General features: G+C 39.7%; 1 protein-coding gene across 1 annotated transcript in view; it reads right to left on the bottom strand.

Annotated features, from left to right (window-relative positions):
* The window catches only part of GFRA4 (GDNF family receptor alpha 4), a 283,113-nt gene that overhangs the window by 18,361 nt on the left and 245,298 nt on the right, over positions 1-19,454 (bottom strand). The window contains exons 3-5 of the mRNA XM_072406654.1: positions 9,333-9,611; positions 7,926-8,006; positions 3,521-3,866 (exon numbers count right to left, since the gene is read on the bottom strand). Coding sequence (XP_072262755.1) covers positions 3,521-3,866; positions 7,926-8,006; positions 9,333-9,611 — 706 coding nt within the window. The remainder of the gene's footprint in view (positions 1-3,520; positions 3,867-7,925; positions 8,007-9,332; positions 9,612-19,454) is intronic.

The raw sequence follows: 19,454 nt of genomic DNA, 5'->3' as shown, positions 1-19,454 counted from the left end.
TCCCCCGAAAGTAAAGCCCTATTGGCTTCTTCGGAGGGTGTGGTCACGTGGTACACGGAGGGATACCAAGAGGAAGGAGGGAGCAGAGAGAGAGAGCGCAGGAGATTTCAAAAGCACTGGAGCAAGGGGTGAAGAAATCGCAGGGTTAATTAACCTACAGTACTCTGGTGTGACACTAGCACTAAGAGGTTGGTGGATTCTCTTTTCAAAAGGTCCTTGCTAGTATTTCATTCATTAGCAGCAATGCATATTTATTAATTGATTTTTTTTTTTTTTTTTGCTTTTACTCAGATTTAACATGTAACTCTATGAGTCACATGTTAATTGTCAGCACATTTTCTTGTTATGTTGCACTTGTTTGCTTATGAAGCTGTGTTTTTTTTCATTACTCATTTATGTCAATTCTTATTCATGACTTCTTGTATATAACAGAAGAAATCTGTGATTTTGACAGGTCACAGGTAACACAGAGGTATCTTTCTATAGTAATATTGGTTGCAGGTTTTGGTAAATACAGATTTTTGTACATGAATAAATATAGATTTTTTGTGAGAAAAATAAGACATCCCCTGAAAATAAGCCCTAATGAGATTTTCAGAGGTAAAATAAATATAAGACACTGTCTTATTTTCGGGGAAACACGGTATAATCTGGTTGTGTATAATGATGTACCTTTATGATTAAGTCCATGTCCAGGCGTGAAACGCATTAGGATATTTGTTTTTTGACATGTGTTGTGGACTGGGGACTGCTTTTAGGACTTGTATCATGGATTTTCAATGAATTATTATTTTTGTTTTTACTCTGGAGTGTGGCCCTGACATTTTTTATTTAAAAGTTAGTTGTAGAGGAGAGACAGACGTGCTCTTGAGCCTGCACCATCAGCTAAAATATTGATTGAAACATCCAAGTCCTGAGGAACCTTCCATTTACTGCTGGTTGGACTCAGTAGGGAATAATGAGGTTTCAGTGGAGACAGAGCGGCATATTTTCTGTTCACTGGTGTAGAACCAGTGAACCAGTTTTTAAGCTAAGTAGGTTATACCTGGTAGTTGTTTTTTAAATGCAGCAAAAGAAAGGATTGATTTGAATTCCCCCACCTCCTAGATTGTAAGCTCTTCGGGGCAGGGTCCTCTCCTTCTATGTCACTGTCTGTATTCATGTCATTTGCAACCCCTATTTAATGTACAGGACTGCGTAATATATTGGCACTATATAAATCCTGTTTATTAATAATAAAAATAATAATAATAGTAATAATAATAATATTTGATCTTTGCATGGAGAAATGGAAGGCAACATTACAATATAAAAGGCGGCAGTTTGTACTTTGTTTTGCAGTCTAATACTCTAGAGTTCACTAGTAGACACCAAGCTTTCACTCTAGATCAACCCTGGTTTTGTGAAACCCTAGGATTTTTCAAGAGACTACTTGGAGTTCCTTGAGCAATGAGAAGTTCATGCTCGTTTGTGGTTAGTTTAAATGACTGTTTATACATTAATAATAGTAGGGGTTCCATGAAGACCTGAAAGTTATTGCTAGAGTTCCCCCATGTTAAAGAGATTGAGAAAACTGATCTAGATGTTGAAATTTTAAAGTGTAAACTAAGATGCCCAACAATGCACTGGTGAGTCACTTTGAAAAACAAAACTTACAATACCTTGTGTGAACATATTAATGGAAACACTGAATAACATGTTATTATTCAGAACTCTCTAAGTTGTTTGAGTTTTATAATCTACATATTTTCTGGGACTGAGCCACAGCCAGTGGTCCAAAATTCACATTTTCCAGGAGCAAAAGGCATTGTTGGATCACTGCACTAAAAGAAGGAATTAACTTCTCAATGGACTTGTCATGTAAATGAAAACATTGGACCCAAGACTATCATGAGAGAACATTTTTAGTTAAAAGCTACCCTAATTGTGACTTGAGATTACTGCTTTTTGCATGTAAAATCCATCCAGAGTCACACTCGGGATTACCGCTGGGGATGAGCGAGAAAGCCTCTGGCATTCTCGCAAAAATTTCCTTGAACTTTCGATGGTTCCGCAAAATTTCGGCGAACCGATTTCGCAAAACCATCGGAAAATCAAGGAAATTATAACAGCAGGAGCCCAGGGGATTAACAGGATTCCCTGGGAATCCTCCTGTTTGCGATCCCCGGGGCACTAGAGGTTAATTAACCTCTAGGGCCCCAGGGATCGCACACTGTCTGCAATGAATGCAGCCGCGGCCATTCTCGCTCACAATTTCGGTAAGCGAGAACCTCCAAATTCGCAGCGAGATCGAGTTTTATTGCTCGTTCATCCCAAATTACCGCTAGGGGGGTTAAAATCATTTGCTCTTTGTTTGTAAATGTTTTGATCCTGGACCAAATCCATTCCCAGTTGCTTATCACCACAGTTCTCCCATGTCCGTCTTCTCCAGTCTTAGCTTTAATAATTCATGCCCAATGTGTTCTAAGAAGGCTCTACTGTGCATGGATGTGTAGAATATGCCATTGTTATCTTATATTGTTTTTTGTTGGCTACATTTGTGGATTCTAAAAATTGCCATGATTTTAGTTGTGACAAATCCAGGGTCAGAAATTTTGGTGCAAGTTTGTTCCACAGTAACTTTTGCTCAACAAGCTAGGGTAGGTGGTAGGGAATTACTAAGGTGGGGGTTGTTTGCCCCCTGGGCCAGTACTACTAACATATGTTCAACTGGTGGACCAAAGAGAGATACGTTGCTGTTTCTCAACCAGGATTTCATGGAACCCTGGGGTTTATTCAAAGCATGCTAGGGGTTCCTTGAGTAATGAGCAGTTTGGATCAGTAAACTGACACCAATGATCTTTTTGGTTATCTGTAAGGGTGGCAGCCTTCCCAATGGCCAGCAGTGTAAGAGGCATTCTTCCTATTGACCAGCCCACTAATGTACTGTGAGCTGTGGATACATTAATTTTTAGCAGGGGATCCCTAAAGACCTGATAGTTCAATGGTTGCCCCATGTGTAAAAAGATAGAGAAACACTGATCTACACAAACCAGACTTTTTTTTAAGGCAGGACAGTTATCCTGGACACATGCTGGGCATTATATAGACACAAGCTATATTTTTAGATCTCTTCTTGACCTTTAGATCTCTTCTAGACCTCTGAGATGTGAACAAATGCTGAGAGATGCAAGTGAATATCCTAAGGTGAAGCACAAAAACCCCATCGATTATCGTTCTACCATGGCACACTTTCTTAAGGCCACAGAATTCTGTCTGTTGTGTTTGCCCCCAAAGCCCTCCTAGTCCTTCCCTGAAAGATGGGTTGTTTTTTTTATTTTATGTTTGTTTTTTTATAGCGGTATTAAGGTTGTCAAAGTTCCCTCTTCAACATCTGGAAAATAATGATCTTCAAAGCTCATTCCTTATTTCTAGCTATACAATAAAAACATCTGTGATACCTGTGAGGTCTCCACGTAAAAGCAGCTGATAAAGAAAACAGACCATGTAACTTTTCAAACTACAAAGAAGAAACAAGTACCTGCAGATGTAATCACCCTTGCAGGCATCCAGCGGGGTCAGGCAGTTTGGCTTCTCTTTTGATTCATAAGAACATGTTGGGACGATGGTTTGTCTCCTACGTTCAGCACAAGCTGTGTCTTCACATGGGCAGAAGAGCAGTTCATTGGTGTATTCTGCAGGAACCCGGTCAAAGAACTTCCTCAAGGCCTTGTGGCACTTGGAGCGATTGCATGAGTCAGTCCGTGTCATGGGGCGTATACACAATCCCACGTACTCCGTCCGTAGCTTCTGGCAAGTGGCATCGACGTTACAGGCTTTGGCAGCATCCAGGCACCGGTTAACTTGAGTGACTTCATTCTCAGAGACTAGAAAAGATGTGACACTTATAAGAGGACATGGAATTGAACAGAATCACATGAAAGCTTTTCAAAACTATGGTATATTTAAAGCAAAAATATTGTAAACTATTAAATCTTATTTTCAAAAATTTAATCTTTTTGTATTTAAGTAAGAAAACATCATCCATGCTTCAGTAAAATGGAAGCCCAGTCTGGCATACCATACAATAATAACATGTCTTAATTCCTTCTTACCAATAGGTGAAAATGAAAAACAAGTTATTATTGTCATTTGATCTGTCACTGGCAAACTTGCAGGCTTGTGTGCACTGCAATTAAAAGCTTATCTTATTCTTTTTTGCATCAATGTTTCTCCTTTTCTATCCATAATATTTTGCCTATATATCTGTTTTAATGCCCATCCTATTTGTGTGGTTTGAAATGACTAGAAAAGGGATAAAAGTTCTGTTGGATATTTGTGCCCCCTTGAGGACCTCCAAAATGGGTTGGGGTTTGTGGTTTCCCTTACCATAAGTTTGCAAACTTTGCGAGTTGGGAACTCTAGACTGAAAACTTTGCATGTTGGTTGGTGAAAATGAGGAACAACCTACAATTAGGTTCCCAGCCTATTGCCCCAGGTCACAGGAGCCAGTAATGTGAAGGAGAGAATAACCTAGCCTAACTCTCTATAAGGGGGAACATGGTAGCCATATTGCCAGTGTGTGAGAGAATTGGTAATGTTTTACGATTTTTATTATTTTACATTTTAGCATTGCTTAGATACACCAGCTAAGAAATACAATGATACAAAAATGAAATAAATTGATGTTTTAAAAGAATAACTAGATCTATAGACCAACCAATAGATTCAGCATATACACTTCATTTCAGATAGTTTGGATGACTTTGCTCTTTAGGAGCACTCAGCATTATGATGGTAGAGCCCACACAGGAACAATTCCATTGTGTAATGTTGCATGGCAAAGTCATTGAGGAGCCACAATCTCAGCATGTTGGGAAGTCTAGCTGTAGCATGGAGCAATTCAGATTTTGGAATGAAATCCAATCCTTTATGTCTCCTGCAAATCTTTTCCTTGAGCAAGCCACAAGAAGCGGGGACAGCTGGTCACTTAATATCTTTATCCATCATCCAGAGAGTTTCTTAGTGCCTGCTCTTCCATGTGTTGCCTGAAAGGCAGTGTTCTCAGTGCATAAATCTTGTGCCTCTTGCGTAACAGGGTTGCACATGTGACTCCCAACATGCCCCGGGGATGAGGCATGATAATTGAAGGCAGGTGTTTTACAGACAAGTGGCTACAAGGATCTTGGCTGACTTTGCATGTCAAGGTTGATCTCATACCGTTATTTGCTTCTCCAGCTACTTGGGTGGTTTGCAGATCTCTCCGGAGGCCCAGCGCCAGAATCGTTCTGGACTCCGACTTTCTGGATTTATTGGGCTCCCTTCCTGTCAGAGCTGCTCTGTCTATTCCAGCAGGCGATGATATTCCACATGGACAAAAATGAAATGTCGTTATTCATCTGCCAGGCCTCGTCCAAGAACAGCTTGGAAAAGTTGGACTTAACTCCGGCAAAATGATATCTAGGGTTTATTCTTTATGACATATTGACAGGGCAGGGATGTGGATTTTGGGTTAGAGAAAGAAACATAAAGCAAGAAATACATAAAAAGGATATTGTATACAGAATACAGACAGGTGAGTGGATTTTACATGATGAGGGTTCAAGCGGAACGTACACACATGGAATCCAAAGCTTTCCCACAGATTACCTATCTATGCCACTAAAACTTTAACGTCAGGGCATCATGGGTGGCATCACAACAAAGTCTTTTAATTTTTAGTGCACTAATATAAAAATCATCACATTAATGCCACTGTGTGCTACAATGAGGACCACTTGCCAAGGAAGTCACAATCCAGCCTTGTCTATAATTCTGTGTCACACAGAAATTCTACACAATGCTAAACAAATCCAATTTTCCAATCATAGGCTGGGCCTCCGGCGAATTATGTAGCTCTGGCTGGGAACAATCCCAGAGGAAGAGCAATGAAATGGACAATGTGCTGTGCACAGAGGAAAGTGTATAGAAAGTTTGCAATAAGGCCGGGCATTATTACCCCAGCGTGCACCCTCAGGACAGTGACCAGATGCTGCATGGTGTGGCCTCACTGTTCCTTAATCTGGTCTAAAGTGTGTCTCTAAATTGTATTTTCTGTTCTATGACTTCCCAGGAGGATCATGCCATCAGACACCATACGTGAGTCAGACACCATACTGAGAGACTATTGCCGATAGTTGTATAACCCTCCGCACCTCCGTGTTCAAATTAATAGAGCCCCCAGGTGAAGGAGGGGGCAGAGAATGTAAGACATAGGGGATAGATAGGCAATACAGGGAGAGAAAGGAAGGAAGGAAGGAAGGAAGGAAGGAAGGAAGGAAGGAAGGAAAGAAAGAAAGAAAGAAAGAAAGAAAGAAAGAAAGAAAGAAAGAAAGAAAGAAAGAAAGAAAGAAAGAAAGAAAGAAAGAAAGATCTGAATGTTGATTGGTCATTTTAAGCCTTTGTCATTATTCTTTACACGTTGTCCATTATCTTTGCCGTTTGTCTATTTATTATCCACCTTTCCCGTCTCCCTTCTCTTGTCTCTCCAGCATGGCCGGGTTGGATTCTGTTCTCTGACACATTTCCTCATGTGGAATCCAGATGTCTGTAATGTTATAAAGCTGCGGTGATCAGTGATCCATGAGGAACTCTTCAGTGTTCTGTTAGCGCTTGATTGAGGAACATGGTATGATCCATCTCATTAAGCACATTATTAGCTTTACACAGAGACGGCCACCATTGTATCATTAATCATTATTAAAGGGGTTGTTTTACACAGCCACATAATAATATCCAGGAAAATGGGGGATTTATAATGACATAAAAAAACATTCCCAGCAATCTGTGCCATCCCTCTGTATTGGCTGCTATCGGATTGTACAATCTAATACCATCTATGTAGGACGAGGACCTGCATGGCTGCATACAAATTAATTTAGATTTTCTTTAGTTAGATCTTGCATATTTTTGATAAATGATAAATAATATTGAGCTCTGTTAACAGCTGTCTCTTTTCCTAGAAATACCTATTCTATTACTGTAATCACTCAGGTTCCCTCATTATAGCCTTGAAAAACTTTATTAGGTCAGGTCAAATGTGTTTGGCTTTCACAACATATTGGTTATCTCCCATGAAAAAAAAAACATAATTTTTATCTTTGTGTCACACTCAAGTATTCAGACATCTCTTTAACTTGTGGTTGAAAAACGTGGTTGCCTACTCCTAGGTCCTATACAAATGCTATGCGGTTTTTAGTGTTAACCACAGCATTTGATGAACACCTTGCCATCTGGTTGAGTGTGGTTGCAGTGTGGTTCATTTGGGCCATTTTCAGTCCAGTCCACTTAAAAACAACCACTACAGAAGTGCAAAGCAACAGAGCTCAACGGCAGCTTATGGCAGTCGGGACACATCCTGATTCAAGTCAATGGAAGTGGTTGGCCACTCAATGTTGTGTCCAAGGATCTTAACATGAATAACCACAACCTGAAAGTGAATGCAAACACTTGCACAAGGTGGTTCACAACCTTTTCCATGCAAATAGGTGGGGGTGGTTATGAATGCATATACTGGTGCTATAAAACTTTAACACCCAATGAGGCCTTAGTTGCAGTGCCTTAATGGTCCCATCTTCCCATGTTCCAAGTGTTGGTTTGCATTGCGCCAAGGCTGCTCAGAATTATTTCAAAAACATTGGAGAAGTTCACAAACAGATAGCTGGTATTTAGATGCCATTTATGGGCTTATTCAGCCATGTGGTTAATCCTTTGGAATCCATGTTGGTAAAGATGATCAAAGTCCTGGTGACAGTGGTCACTGCTGGTCCACCAATGGAGATCACAGGACAGGAAGCAATTGGAAATCTTCTTCCTCCATAGTCAATGTTCTCATTTCTGAAGTCACCACCAGTGACACAAACACATTCAGTACAGGTTGATGGATAATATAATAAGGAGTTCATTACCTGCTGTTATGGATGCCAGCCTGACGTAGTCAAACCCTCTCACGAATGACTCATAAGGCGAGCTCTCTAAGACACTGACGCCTAAAAAACAAAAGAGACACAATGATTGAAATTGCACATTGCTTCTTCTATTGTCTATGTTTGAGCCTGGCATGTCATACAGGCTGCTTTTTTGTGAAGAAGACTCACATTGTGCAATCTACTTCAACTAAGGCATTATGTATAGGACAATGGAGTTACGTTGACTGCATTTACTGAGAAATAACCTTTAGATGAGGTGTGGGATAGAGGACATCTAAACTCTAGAGCACAATTATAATATTATATAGAAGATCACCATTCTCTAGATGTAAGAGGGGTATTTATTTTGTGCAAGATATATACCTGTTGACCCTGGTGTCTCTTTAACTTCCGGTGTACTAAACTCCCATGGTACATTCTGTCATTGTAATGGATAAGAGAAGAGGTATTTGTAGTGCAGCCTAGGGTAACAATGCTGTTTCTCTATACAGTGGAGTGGGTAAAGTTGGTTAGGAGGAGAATGACCAGGTGAAATTAAAGAAAAAAAAGGAAACCAAAAAAAGCCATTATATCTGGGGACTCTAGCAGTAGGGACCTCCCTCAGGAAAACTTTGGAGGAACCCTTTTAAAGGCCTTACTTTCCCCATGACTGCAGAGGGGGCTGCCAGTGTATGGCATCTGCCAAACGTTGGCATGCCACTCTACACCTCTGGCATCATCCTATATTCTCTTCTTTGGCCCCTCTACTGTCCGATCACAACAGCGTAGAATGTGGGAAAGAGAAGATGCCAACAGGTACATAGAACAGCAGGGGAACACTTGGCAGGTTAGAGAGACATTGGTACAAAATGTGCCACTGCATAAGAGCTCTGAACGCTCCTAATCCCAACAGGGGCCCCAAATAAATGCGAGGAGGCCCATGTCAGTTCTACACAGGGGCCCACTGGATAAAGCCAACACTGTCTCGGTCAGTTCCACCTGCCCTTGCAATAGTCTTCTCCATCCCTTCGCCCTACTGACTAAGAGGATCATGTAGGTAGCCATTACAACCCTGTAGGGACTGATAAGCTGCAACAGATTGCATTTTTGGTTTTGGGTTTAGATGTAAAGTTGCTTAATCTGGTATGGCAGGCACTACCATTGCCACCCTGGTTGGCAAGCATTAGATCATGTGTTGGATGACTGGTCTTCCATCCACCCCCTGTACTTTTTTGCAGGCAGCCTATAATAGATATACCTGCAGGATCCCCCCATAGCTCTCTACATGGTGCCTTAGGTTCCATCATGTTAGTATTCCAACAGCTGCCAATTGAGAAAAACCGCCTGGAATTCCACTCCTGTAGGTAATAGGAACATTGAATCTTTTATAAAGAAATATTACCCCACCTTCCATTAGTGTGTGGTGGATACTCCAGTATATGTTTAGGCAGTTCTTCTCCTTTTTCATCCCTCGTTTGCACTTGCAGCCATGCAGCTGGCTGGAGTGGAGAGCGTCCACGGTGCGCTTGCACTGGCTCTTGGCATTGGGTGCGAGCTTGTTGGCTCCATTTCCCGCTATGCACTGACGCAGCGTTCGTAAATTGAAGCTGCAGCCTGGATTATTCTTGCAGGCTTCACCAGCCTGGAGACAGTCTCTGCTTGTAGATGGCACTCCCGCTGTCCTCTCTAAAAAAATAAATTAGAAAAAATCGGAAATTAGGATAGCACGTTAAATGTTGGGACAATTGTAAGGAGAACTAAATATTCAAATATAAAAAATAAATTATTTAACATCTGTAATATCAGTTATGAGCCCTTCCAGGATGTCATTGGCTACTCTTGCAGTAAAGCCACCCAAATGCTTGATACCCATAGAAAAGAAATGATGTGTCAACACAGCAAATACCTACACACCCTATGGTAAGTGTGTTTTTACTACTGGGAGGAACTGTATTCCCTTTAAGCAGCCTACGTTCTGCTTAGAATTACAGCGTCTGTTGGTGGGTGATTTAGTTAACTCCAGGAAACTTTCTATCTCTGTTGGAGCAAATATTTATAGCCCATCTTTATGCAGTTTGATCCTCAGAGGCTAACTTGTCTCCGGCCTGACAGAGGAAAGTAATGCCCACAAGTGAGGCTGAGTCTCAAAAATTGGAAGTACTTAAACACAGGAGTGGGAGAGGGACAGTGAGGCTGGGGGAAAGGGGTAGATAATGCTGGGCATAATCTGACCAGGTTATATAGTGGGCTCTATCTGGGTGGCTTCAGCTTAGATTTATTGAAGGGAAAGGTAGACGGCATATTAAATGAAGCGAAGGGTCGGGGCAGATTTATTTAAGGAAGGACTGGAGGGTAGATAAAATGAATGGAAGACTAGAGGTTACACTTAAGGAAGGTAAGGGGAGAGGTCATATTTAATGATGGGAAAGATGGAGATCAAATTTAATAATGGGATGGACAGAGGGCAAATTTAATAAAGTGAAGGCCAATGTGTAAATATAGTGAAGGGAAAGCTTGAGGGCAGATTTAATGAAAAGAGAGCTGGAGAGTGGATTTAATGAAGAGAAGGTTGGAGAGTAGATTTAATGATAAGAAGACCAGAGGGCAGATTTGTTGAGAAGGCTCGAGGCATAAATGGTGATGCAAGACCAGAGAGCAAATTTAATGAAGGGAAGGCTGGAAGTTAGATTTGATGAAGGAAGGAGGTCACATTTTATGATAGGAAGAACAGAGGGCAGATTTATTCAAGAGAATATTGGAAGGCTGATTTTATAAAGGAAAGACTGGAGAGTAGATTTAATAAAAGGAAGACTGGAGGGCAGATTTAAGGAAGAGAAAGCTAGAAGACTGATTTAATGAAGGGAAATCAAGAGGGCAGAATTATTAAGAGAAGGTTGGTGGACAGAATTAATGAAGAGAAAGCTGGAGGGCAGAATAAATGAAAAAAATCCAGAAGGAATTAATTAGAGAAGCTTGGAGGGCAGAATTAATGAAGAGAAATCCAGAGGGTAGATTTGATAAAGTGAAGGCTAGAGGGTGGATTTAATGACAGGAAGGTTGGAGGGCACAGATTTAATGAAGAGAAACACAGGGGGTAGATTTATTGATGGGAAGGCTGGAAGGTGGATTTATAGAAAGGAAAACTGGGCAGATTAAATTAAGGGAAATCAAGAGGGCAGATTTCTTAGGAGCAGTTTGGAGGACAGAATTAATGAAGGGAAAGCCAGAGGGTGGATTTATTAAAGTGAACGCTAGAGGGTAGATTTAATGATGGGAAGGCCAGAGGGTAGATTTAATGATGGGAAGGATAGAGGGTAGATTTAATGATGGGAAGGACAGAGGGTAGATTTAATGATGAGAAGGCCAGAGGGTAGATTTAATGATGGGAAGGACAGAGGGTAGATTTAATGATGGGAAGGACAGAGGGTAGATTTAATGATGGGAAGGCCAGAGGGTAAATTTATTGATGGAAAGGACAGACGGTAGATACAATGATGGGAAGGACAGAGGGTAGATTTAATGATGGGAAGGACAGAGGGTAGATTTATTGAAGGGAAAGCTGGAGGGCAGATTTAATAAAGGGAATGCCCAAGGGCAGATTTAATGAAAAAAAGACCTGAGAGTAAATATAATGTAAAGAAGGCAGAAGATCAGCTATAAAGGGTATGAATCCACCACTCTGAAGAGCTCAATGTGTTGTATTCTCCAGATGTAAGTTATTATTTTTAGGAAAAACATCACAATTTTTTTTTAAATCTATTTTCACAGCAGAAGCCTTGTGACTCTGATGCCATTACACAAATACACACATTACAAATGCAACACAGGAAGCATATTTTGTGCTGATGGCCACATAGCGGGCAGGCAGAGCGCCATACCATTCAGCTTAGAGACAATTGGCAATATGAGATGTGCAGCTAATCTCCGGTGAATTGACAGCAATGAATTTAAATGCCTGGCTGAATTATGCACGGTGTTGATATGGACGCCGGCTGTAAGAAGGTGGCAAAAGCAGATCCTAATTCTTGGAAGCAGAAGCCGGGTTTTGGCACGTCAGGCTCATCACACCGAGTGCCATCCCAAGAACAACCGCAGATTACTAATGCCTAAGCAGTTGTGTCTGCAAAGCATGAAAAATGCATTCACTCGAATTAAAAATGTAGTGTTTCTTACACACTGGCTCTGCTTCAATTATAAATCCCCGTTATTATACTTTATAAAGGGATGTCTAATTGACCCCAGTGGGATGGGTTTTACAGACATTGGGGGTGGGGGAGGGAGGGAGTTATAGAAAAAAAATGACTGTTTACTGATCCAAAGGATGAAGCCAACTAATATAGGATTCTGGCAGTGCATACCTCATATATGAATCAATTCCATGTCATGAAATATAAGTCATATCAATTGTTATATGTTATGTGTGAGTCACTGGGGCTCATACCTCAGCCACAAGAATGCATTGGCCATGGCAGGTTTTATTTTTAATTCTGCATTGGAAAAATTACAGTGGGAATTGGGGACTAAAGCCAACATGGACATTCCATAGACACTAGGGATGAATAAAAATGCTTTCCCTAAAATTTAAATAAAATCAAGAGAAAGCTAAAAAAAAATTCTGCAATACATAAATATTTTCATTTATCCTTTGGCAACTATAGAGAAATGTCTTCTTATGTGCCAAAATGCACTCAGCATTTAGAGTGGTGTCAGTCCTGTCCACACATATATGCACCAAGGATTTATATTGCAGTGAATTTGATATTCACAAAATTATTCTCTGGTGGAAAGGTCCATGTGTTCTATTGGCTCTTTACTAGGGTAAAAATAATCGGTTTTTCACTGGGGATTACTTCAGTGAATGTCAGATTCTTTGCCTTATAAACAGACCCCCAAAAGTTAATAGAAATACTAGGAGAACCCCTGCATCCCTGAGCTTACAAAGCAGAAAAAGGGTAAAACAAGATGAAAGGGGAGCGGGTAATAAGGAGTAGTGCAGGAACATATGGTGGCAATATGTTGGGATGACTTAGGTCAAAATATATAATCTGAAGAGTTAAGTTTTTGGGTTGCATTTGGAGATAAGGGCAGCTGAACCGTTTGAAGGAGTTCCAAAATATAGGAGCAACACCGGAGCAAGAGAAACCTTGAATGCGAAGAGGTGACCAGAGGAGATGAGGGAAAGATGTTGTTGGTAGAACGGAGGTTGCAATTGGGACATTTGGAGATGAGGACGGTTACCTAGGGAAAACCATATTATAAAGAAATTTGTATGTAAGAATGAGAATCTCTACTTGTATCTATTGGGTAATGGTAACCAGTAAAGAATCTTCCTGATAGCTTCAGCATTAAGGAAGCAAAAGGAGAGATGGATGAGTGGTGCAACAAATTTCAGAATAGCCTGGATTGGAACCAGTAGGTTCACAGGTTGGCCATATGGATCACAAACACATATGTTATTTTCATGAGTGGGGAAGAGGAGAAGGCAAAAGATGTTTTTCAGAAGAAGACAACAGAAGGTGGTTAGTGTGTCAATGTGAGGTTTGAATGAGAGCGCCAAGAATGTTTTCTAAAGTATATCCAAATGTATTTTTTTTAGTAGGGAGGGCTAAAACCAAAGCCAATGTTATGCCATCTCATTAGGTGGATTTCCTAGGGAAAGGAAGTGGGGGAATATGTTTTCAATGTAAGATACAGTAAATTCCCTTTTAGACAGTTGTCACAAGAACAGATGTCACAAATGGAAGATTTCCACAATAACAAAAAAGGATTCAAAACAGAAAAACTGTTCACAATTATCTGAGGCAGCTGCTAACAAATTGCTGCATGGCAAACTTGCAAATATGCAAGCCATCTCCGTCCTTTGGCAGGAGTGGTGTCTTCTGCATGCATATTCAGAAGTTCTTTTATTAGCTTATTTTTATCCTATATTACAGTGGGGCTTTAATTACGTGCAAGAAGTCTCCAGTGGGACTAGCTGTCATGTCTTAAATTCTAAAAGCTTCTATCACCTCCATTCTAATTTTCTTTGTGTTCCTATAAAACCACTTATTAGGACTTATAGAATAATAGGTGATAGCATATCTCCTGGTGGTTTGCTGAATATAAATCAGGTGCAAGTGAGCCATTCCAAGCCAGACCTAGTCCTAAAATTTGCCATATTGCACCAAACTTCATTGGTCCTTTGTCATTACCATGTCCCATTATTAGAAAGCTCAAAAAACAAAAGAAGTTCCTAGAAGTGTTTTACAATATATCTGAGAGTTTTATGTAATCAAAAAAATATTGCCTTGGTGCTTTTTTTACTTTACTTATACAGACTCAGTATCAAGTAAAGCATCACTCTCATAAGTCTCTTCACATTTTCTCCAGTCCTAGAGGTCCTCAAAACTCCCTTAGGGGGTGTGCCCATGACACCCTGCACTCACAGTATGTCCTCAGTCTTCCAGGTAGAATGATCATAGCACCTATCAATCTGGAGGACTGGGGATATATGGTAAAAATAGATTCAAATAGAATTTATTTTTATTCATTTTAAAACTAATAAAGCAAAAAAAAAAAAGGCAGACATATATACTTTTATTAAAGAACATATATAACTCAATGCCATGGTTTGATATTCTCAGTAATTGTGCGTATGGATAGACATAGCACACAGTACAGCAAATTTTGGATTTCAGTTTTTATCCTGTTTTAAGGTACGTATAGCAAAGCAAAAGCAAAGAAATTAAAATGCAAAAGTTATTGTAGAAGAAAAGTTATAACAGAAGAAAAAAAAAAACAGAGGAGGAAGGAGTTGCAATCAATACCAATATGTGTTGTTACCTATGATAAAGGTATGTCTATAGAAACACATAGCAAGATAAAGTTATGAATGACTCCTATAGTAAACATTTGCACATCATACAATTATGTGCATCTTTCTCCAAGATCAGATATTCAATTTTTTGAAATTTAAGTAAAAAATAATTTTGGGGACAGGGGGCAAGTCTGGATCCAACTTGAGTGTTGCAGAATGAGATGATTTTTTATTTTTTACACCTGCACTATAATTTATAAAAATGAAGAATAGTTGTGTTTTAACACTGATGAGATTTCATATTTAAAAGAACATAGTCTCTGTTGAAGTGGAAAACATAGTGATCATGTTTGCTTTTTCAAAGTATATTTCAAATAATAAGATCAAAGCCGACATCTCTCAATGGTACCATTTACTTTTTAACAGGTCCCACTGTACAAATTACATTGCTGTACCCCGGAACGTATTTCAATGACTATCGGTCTCACGTTGTACTGGGTTCTGGACACACTTCATTTACCACCTTTCACTGTTTTACTTTCCCTTGACCTCCCACACCATTACAGATAAGGTCATGCTTAAATGATTGTTGTAATTTGGGATTGTGCTCTGTTAGGTATGATATTACCCTGCCAAGAGGAGCGAAGAAAGCAGCTTGGAAAATATCTACAATGAGAAGCTAAAGAAAAAAATGTTAGCATCATACCAATAATGCTCAATCAACAGCATGGGCTCCACTCTGTATGTTTAAAGTTAATCCATGCTTTATTCATGTATGGTAAAGTAACAGCAAGGGCAGATATAGAAAGGTGCAAAGTGTGCCACTGCTTGAGGGTCCCAGACCCCTCTCAACCAAAAGGGTCTGGCACAGGAACCCCAAGACAGTTTAGTGGGGAGGCTTCAAGTTAGTCCTGCACAAGGGCCTACTGTTGGCTACATCCACCACCACCACCATCCAAGTCACAGGGTTACATAATTACTAGCCTATGCATATTACACGTGCTCTACCTTAACTCCCTTGCCAACAGACCATGAAAAAGTGAATGTCAAGTCAACCTGGAGCTTATGTTGGGTTAAGGATTTTCTCAGTTCTGTATATTGGAAAAAAGAGAAAATGTCACATGAATCCTCCATGCCTGGGAGTACCAAGTATTTTCAATAATGGTGGATAAATGGATGATGGAGAAAGTCATATAGGGCAGGGCTAGTATTAAACCCCATATTTAATGTAATAAATTAAATAAATTCTTGCTTGCAATACATTTTTTAACACAATTGACTCTAATGCACCGTTTTCTCCTTTTGCACTACAACAGACCCAAATGGGCCCATAGCGCTCTTCTTCCTTTTCCAGTGAATGCCATACAGGGATTTAACGAATTAAAACAAATGCAGGTACTTACAAAAGGGGGTTTTAAATATTTGTGATAATGATTACATAATTACACTTCTAGTTATTATTAAAGTAAAACTAAACTCAAAATAAAAAAGCACACCTTTAATCCTGCAGATCCGTCAATCCATCAGGAAGTTTCTTTGTTTGAGTCCTGCGTCGTCCCGGTATCCTTCGAGCGCTGGCATCTTCCTCTCTCTTCTTCCGGGTTCTTCTTCCTACGTCACCCAATCTCGCACTCCGCAGGCACAAAATCAAGTGATGTAGACGGGGAAAAAATTGCCGATTTCACTGCGCATGTGTGAGATCTGCATTTTTTTTTCTTCCATTAAAGCAAGGGCTCTTTCTGTGCATGCCTGAGATGAGAGCATGTGCAAAAGGAGCAGCCAAGAGCCTCCCGTGATTTATGACGTAGGTTTCCCAGGAGGCTTTGCGCTCCCATTCTGGGAAGGTGCTGCACCCTTTTTTATAAAATACAATACAATTTTTACTTTCTATAAAAGGTTGTCTACCCTTTTATGTAAAGTGAAAAGTTTAAAAAGCAATCTAAACTGTTTTAAAAAAATGTAAAGTATTGGAGTGTTTTTGCTGACTAGCAGGTTTGTGTGCTTGATTGGTGAACTGCCCTGCCCATGTGCACTTGACGTTAGGTTTAAATTACCTTGGGTGATGGCCATTTTTAGTTTGGCTTGTATTGCTACAGAGGTTTTTAGCTGCAATGTAAGCTAGACTTGGCTTCTGGGGTGTTCCTGCACTTTTATGAAGGATTGGATTACCTGCAAGTCATACCTGCCCTCAACGTACTCATTGCTACACATGAGATGGCAATTTCTTAAAGTGTAGGGAGCACACTCACAGAGGTGGCAGAGGTGGTTTTTACATAATAATATGGAAGGCTAGAAGATGCAAGAATTACTCTGCCTATGTGCACCCACTGATTTTAATGGTTTCCATTTTTAAGAAATGAATCTTATCACAAGTACTGATAATCAGTAATATATTTAGTTTGCTTCTTGTGTTTAGACAATCAATTCCCAGAAAATGGCTTAATAGACAGAAAAAAACAAGCAAAAAAAGTTGCAGTAGTTTCAGAGTAAGTGATAAAGAATAATTACTTTGCACACACGTTTGTCGGGCGCAAACAAAAAAAAAAATGATGAGCCAGCGGAAAGGTGAAACGCATCAAGAGTCATGGAGAGGATGGTAAAATCCTATTATCAATGTGGATTTGGCAGCCCCACTGCTAACTACACAACAGGGTTCATTAAATATAGAATACACAATCCGCAGACAGTACACAGGAGGACTCAAACTGCCACTTACAGTCTTAATTATATATTTGTTGAATATACATTAATTATGCATAGTTTTAAACAAGCTATCGGATAGAAGCTCCTCCTGGGTGTTAATGATATTTGTGTTATGGTCTTTATTGCTCCCCTGCCCAGACGCTGCTATGTGCTCCTAGATTATTGACTTGTTTAACAAACTATTTACGTTTCTTTTCTTTAATAATCTATTAGGAGAAATAAAAAGTCATTTTGTGAATATCAGCACTTGATTAAAAAAGTATATCTATAGTTATTACATTTTCTTAAATACAATCAGCTTAAAAGCTTGCTGTTATTTAATTTGCGTTAGTACAATTTATTTTATAAGTGCAAATTGTTTTTTATTATTTCAAGATGCAGGATTATTTGTGTTTATTTGCATATAGTATATGTTGTACTCCTCGTGGGCAGTCCTATGATTGCAGCCTTTCCAGCCCATGAGGATCTCCCACCTCGAAGTCTGATATTATAGAGTTAAACTGAGTGGGTTATTTTAAGGGCTTTCTGCTTCTGGTCATTTACTTTCATCTTCTTATTTACTTCACCTTCAGCTTTCTATATGCATCTTTGATTAAATTTCCCTACATTAGTAAACCCAGTGTATTTGTCTGGTCTTGTCCAGTGTTAATGCAGCCCAGACATCAATCGCAGGAGATTAGTTGTGATGTCCCATCGCAGTTGCCTTCAGAACTTGCATGCATGACATGAGTCAGGGTCAGGCATAGGTTGTTTCAGGCAGGAGGCAAGTGAGGTCAGACATGACAAGGTTGTTAAAGTATATACAGTAGAAATGAACAACCTTAGCAGCTAGAAGCTAAAGCTATGATGGCCAAGTTGGACTGTAAAGGTGCAGCTTTGTTTGGTCACTTGCAAATCAAGGAGAGGGGGCACAACCTGGGGCAGCTGGGTCATATTTAATCAATGCAAGTCATGGGGCTGACATGATAAAGACAATGCTGTTCCCTGAATCATTGTATTCTAATCCCTGCTTGCTCATCAGTGTGTTGCCAAACAGCAAACTGTATATTATTATAATTACCTAGTATTTACATGTGTAGAGGTGACACCACTGTATTGCGATGTATTATTATTTATGGTGAAACCCATCCAACCATGTCATCAGGTTGAGGGTCTGCCCATGATGTACCATAGTAGTGGCTGGGTAAAATGACAAATCTTTTGGCAGATGATACAGATGATACAGTGAAAAGACAAATCTTTTTATAACAGACTGTAATGCCCCTATAAAGCGACATAAATTATGAAAATCCCTTAAAAAAAAACAAGGAGCCTTAAGGAGTTGGGGAAATTTATCTATAAACATCTTTGGCTGGATAGCTTCACCTTTGTTGAAATATAAACAAAAATTAGCAAATAAATCACCCCTCATAAGGAAGAACTGTCAAAACCAAAATATTCCAAGAAAATAAGAGCAAATGACCGATTTGGCCATTTTATAAATAGGCTCCGAAGTTTTACATTTGGGCTTAGAAAAGCTGAACGGTCGCCGTCTGGAGCCGCGTGATGAAGACGGAAACATTTTTCATTCCAGTACAGCTCTTTAAGCTGACGGTTTTATTTCCACTTTGTGGGACAATCTGCACCTCTGAGGCCATTGAATTGTACAGAGCGTGTGACATTCTGAGTTATAATTGGATGTGCTCTGTACATTGCAGGAACAATGCGACCGGTTCCATCTGTAGCGGGTGATAACACTGCTGCATGCCTATGGTGGCTTTGAGAAAAAGGGGCACCCGGCAGATTGGGTGTCATCTCACTAAACAATGAACATGGTTCTATAGGAAGACTGCTGCTGTGGGTCACCAGGGTCTAAGCCACCGGCTCCACACATGATAAAAAATAAATGTTATTTAATTCCAAATTTTACTTTTTAGCATGCATTTGGATTTGTTTTTTAAATTTGACATTAAGTTACATTTATATGTATGTGATTCAGTATATGTATGATATATAGTAGGTTCATATGTACTTGAGTATTTGATTTAACA

This window comes from Pyxicephalus adspersus, chromosome 3 (assembly GCF_032062135.1).
Source record: "Pyxicephalus adspersus chromosome 3, UCB_Pads_2.0, whole genome shotgun sequence".
Classification (NCBI taxonomy): Eukaryota; Metazoa; Chordata; class Amphibia; order Anura; family Pyxicephalidae; genus Pyxicephalus; species Pyxicephalus adspersus.
Note: the sequence above shows the minus strand (reverse complement) of the source record. Positions and strands in the feature narration are given on the sequence as shown.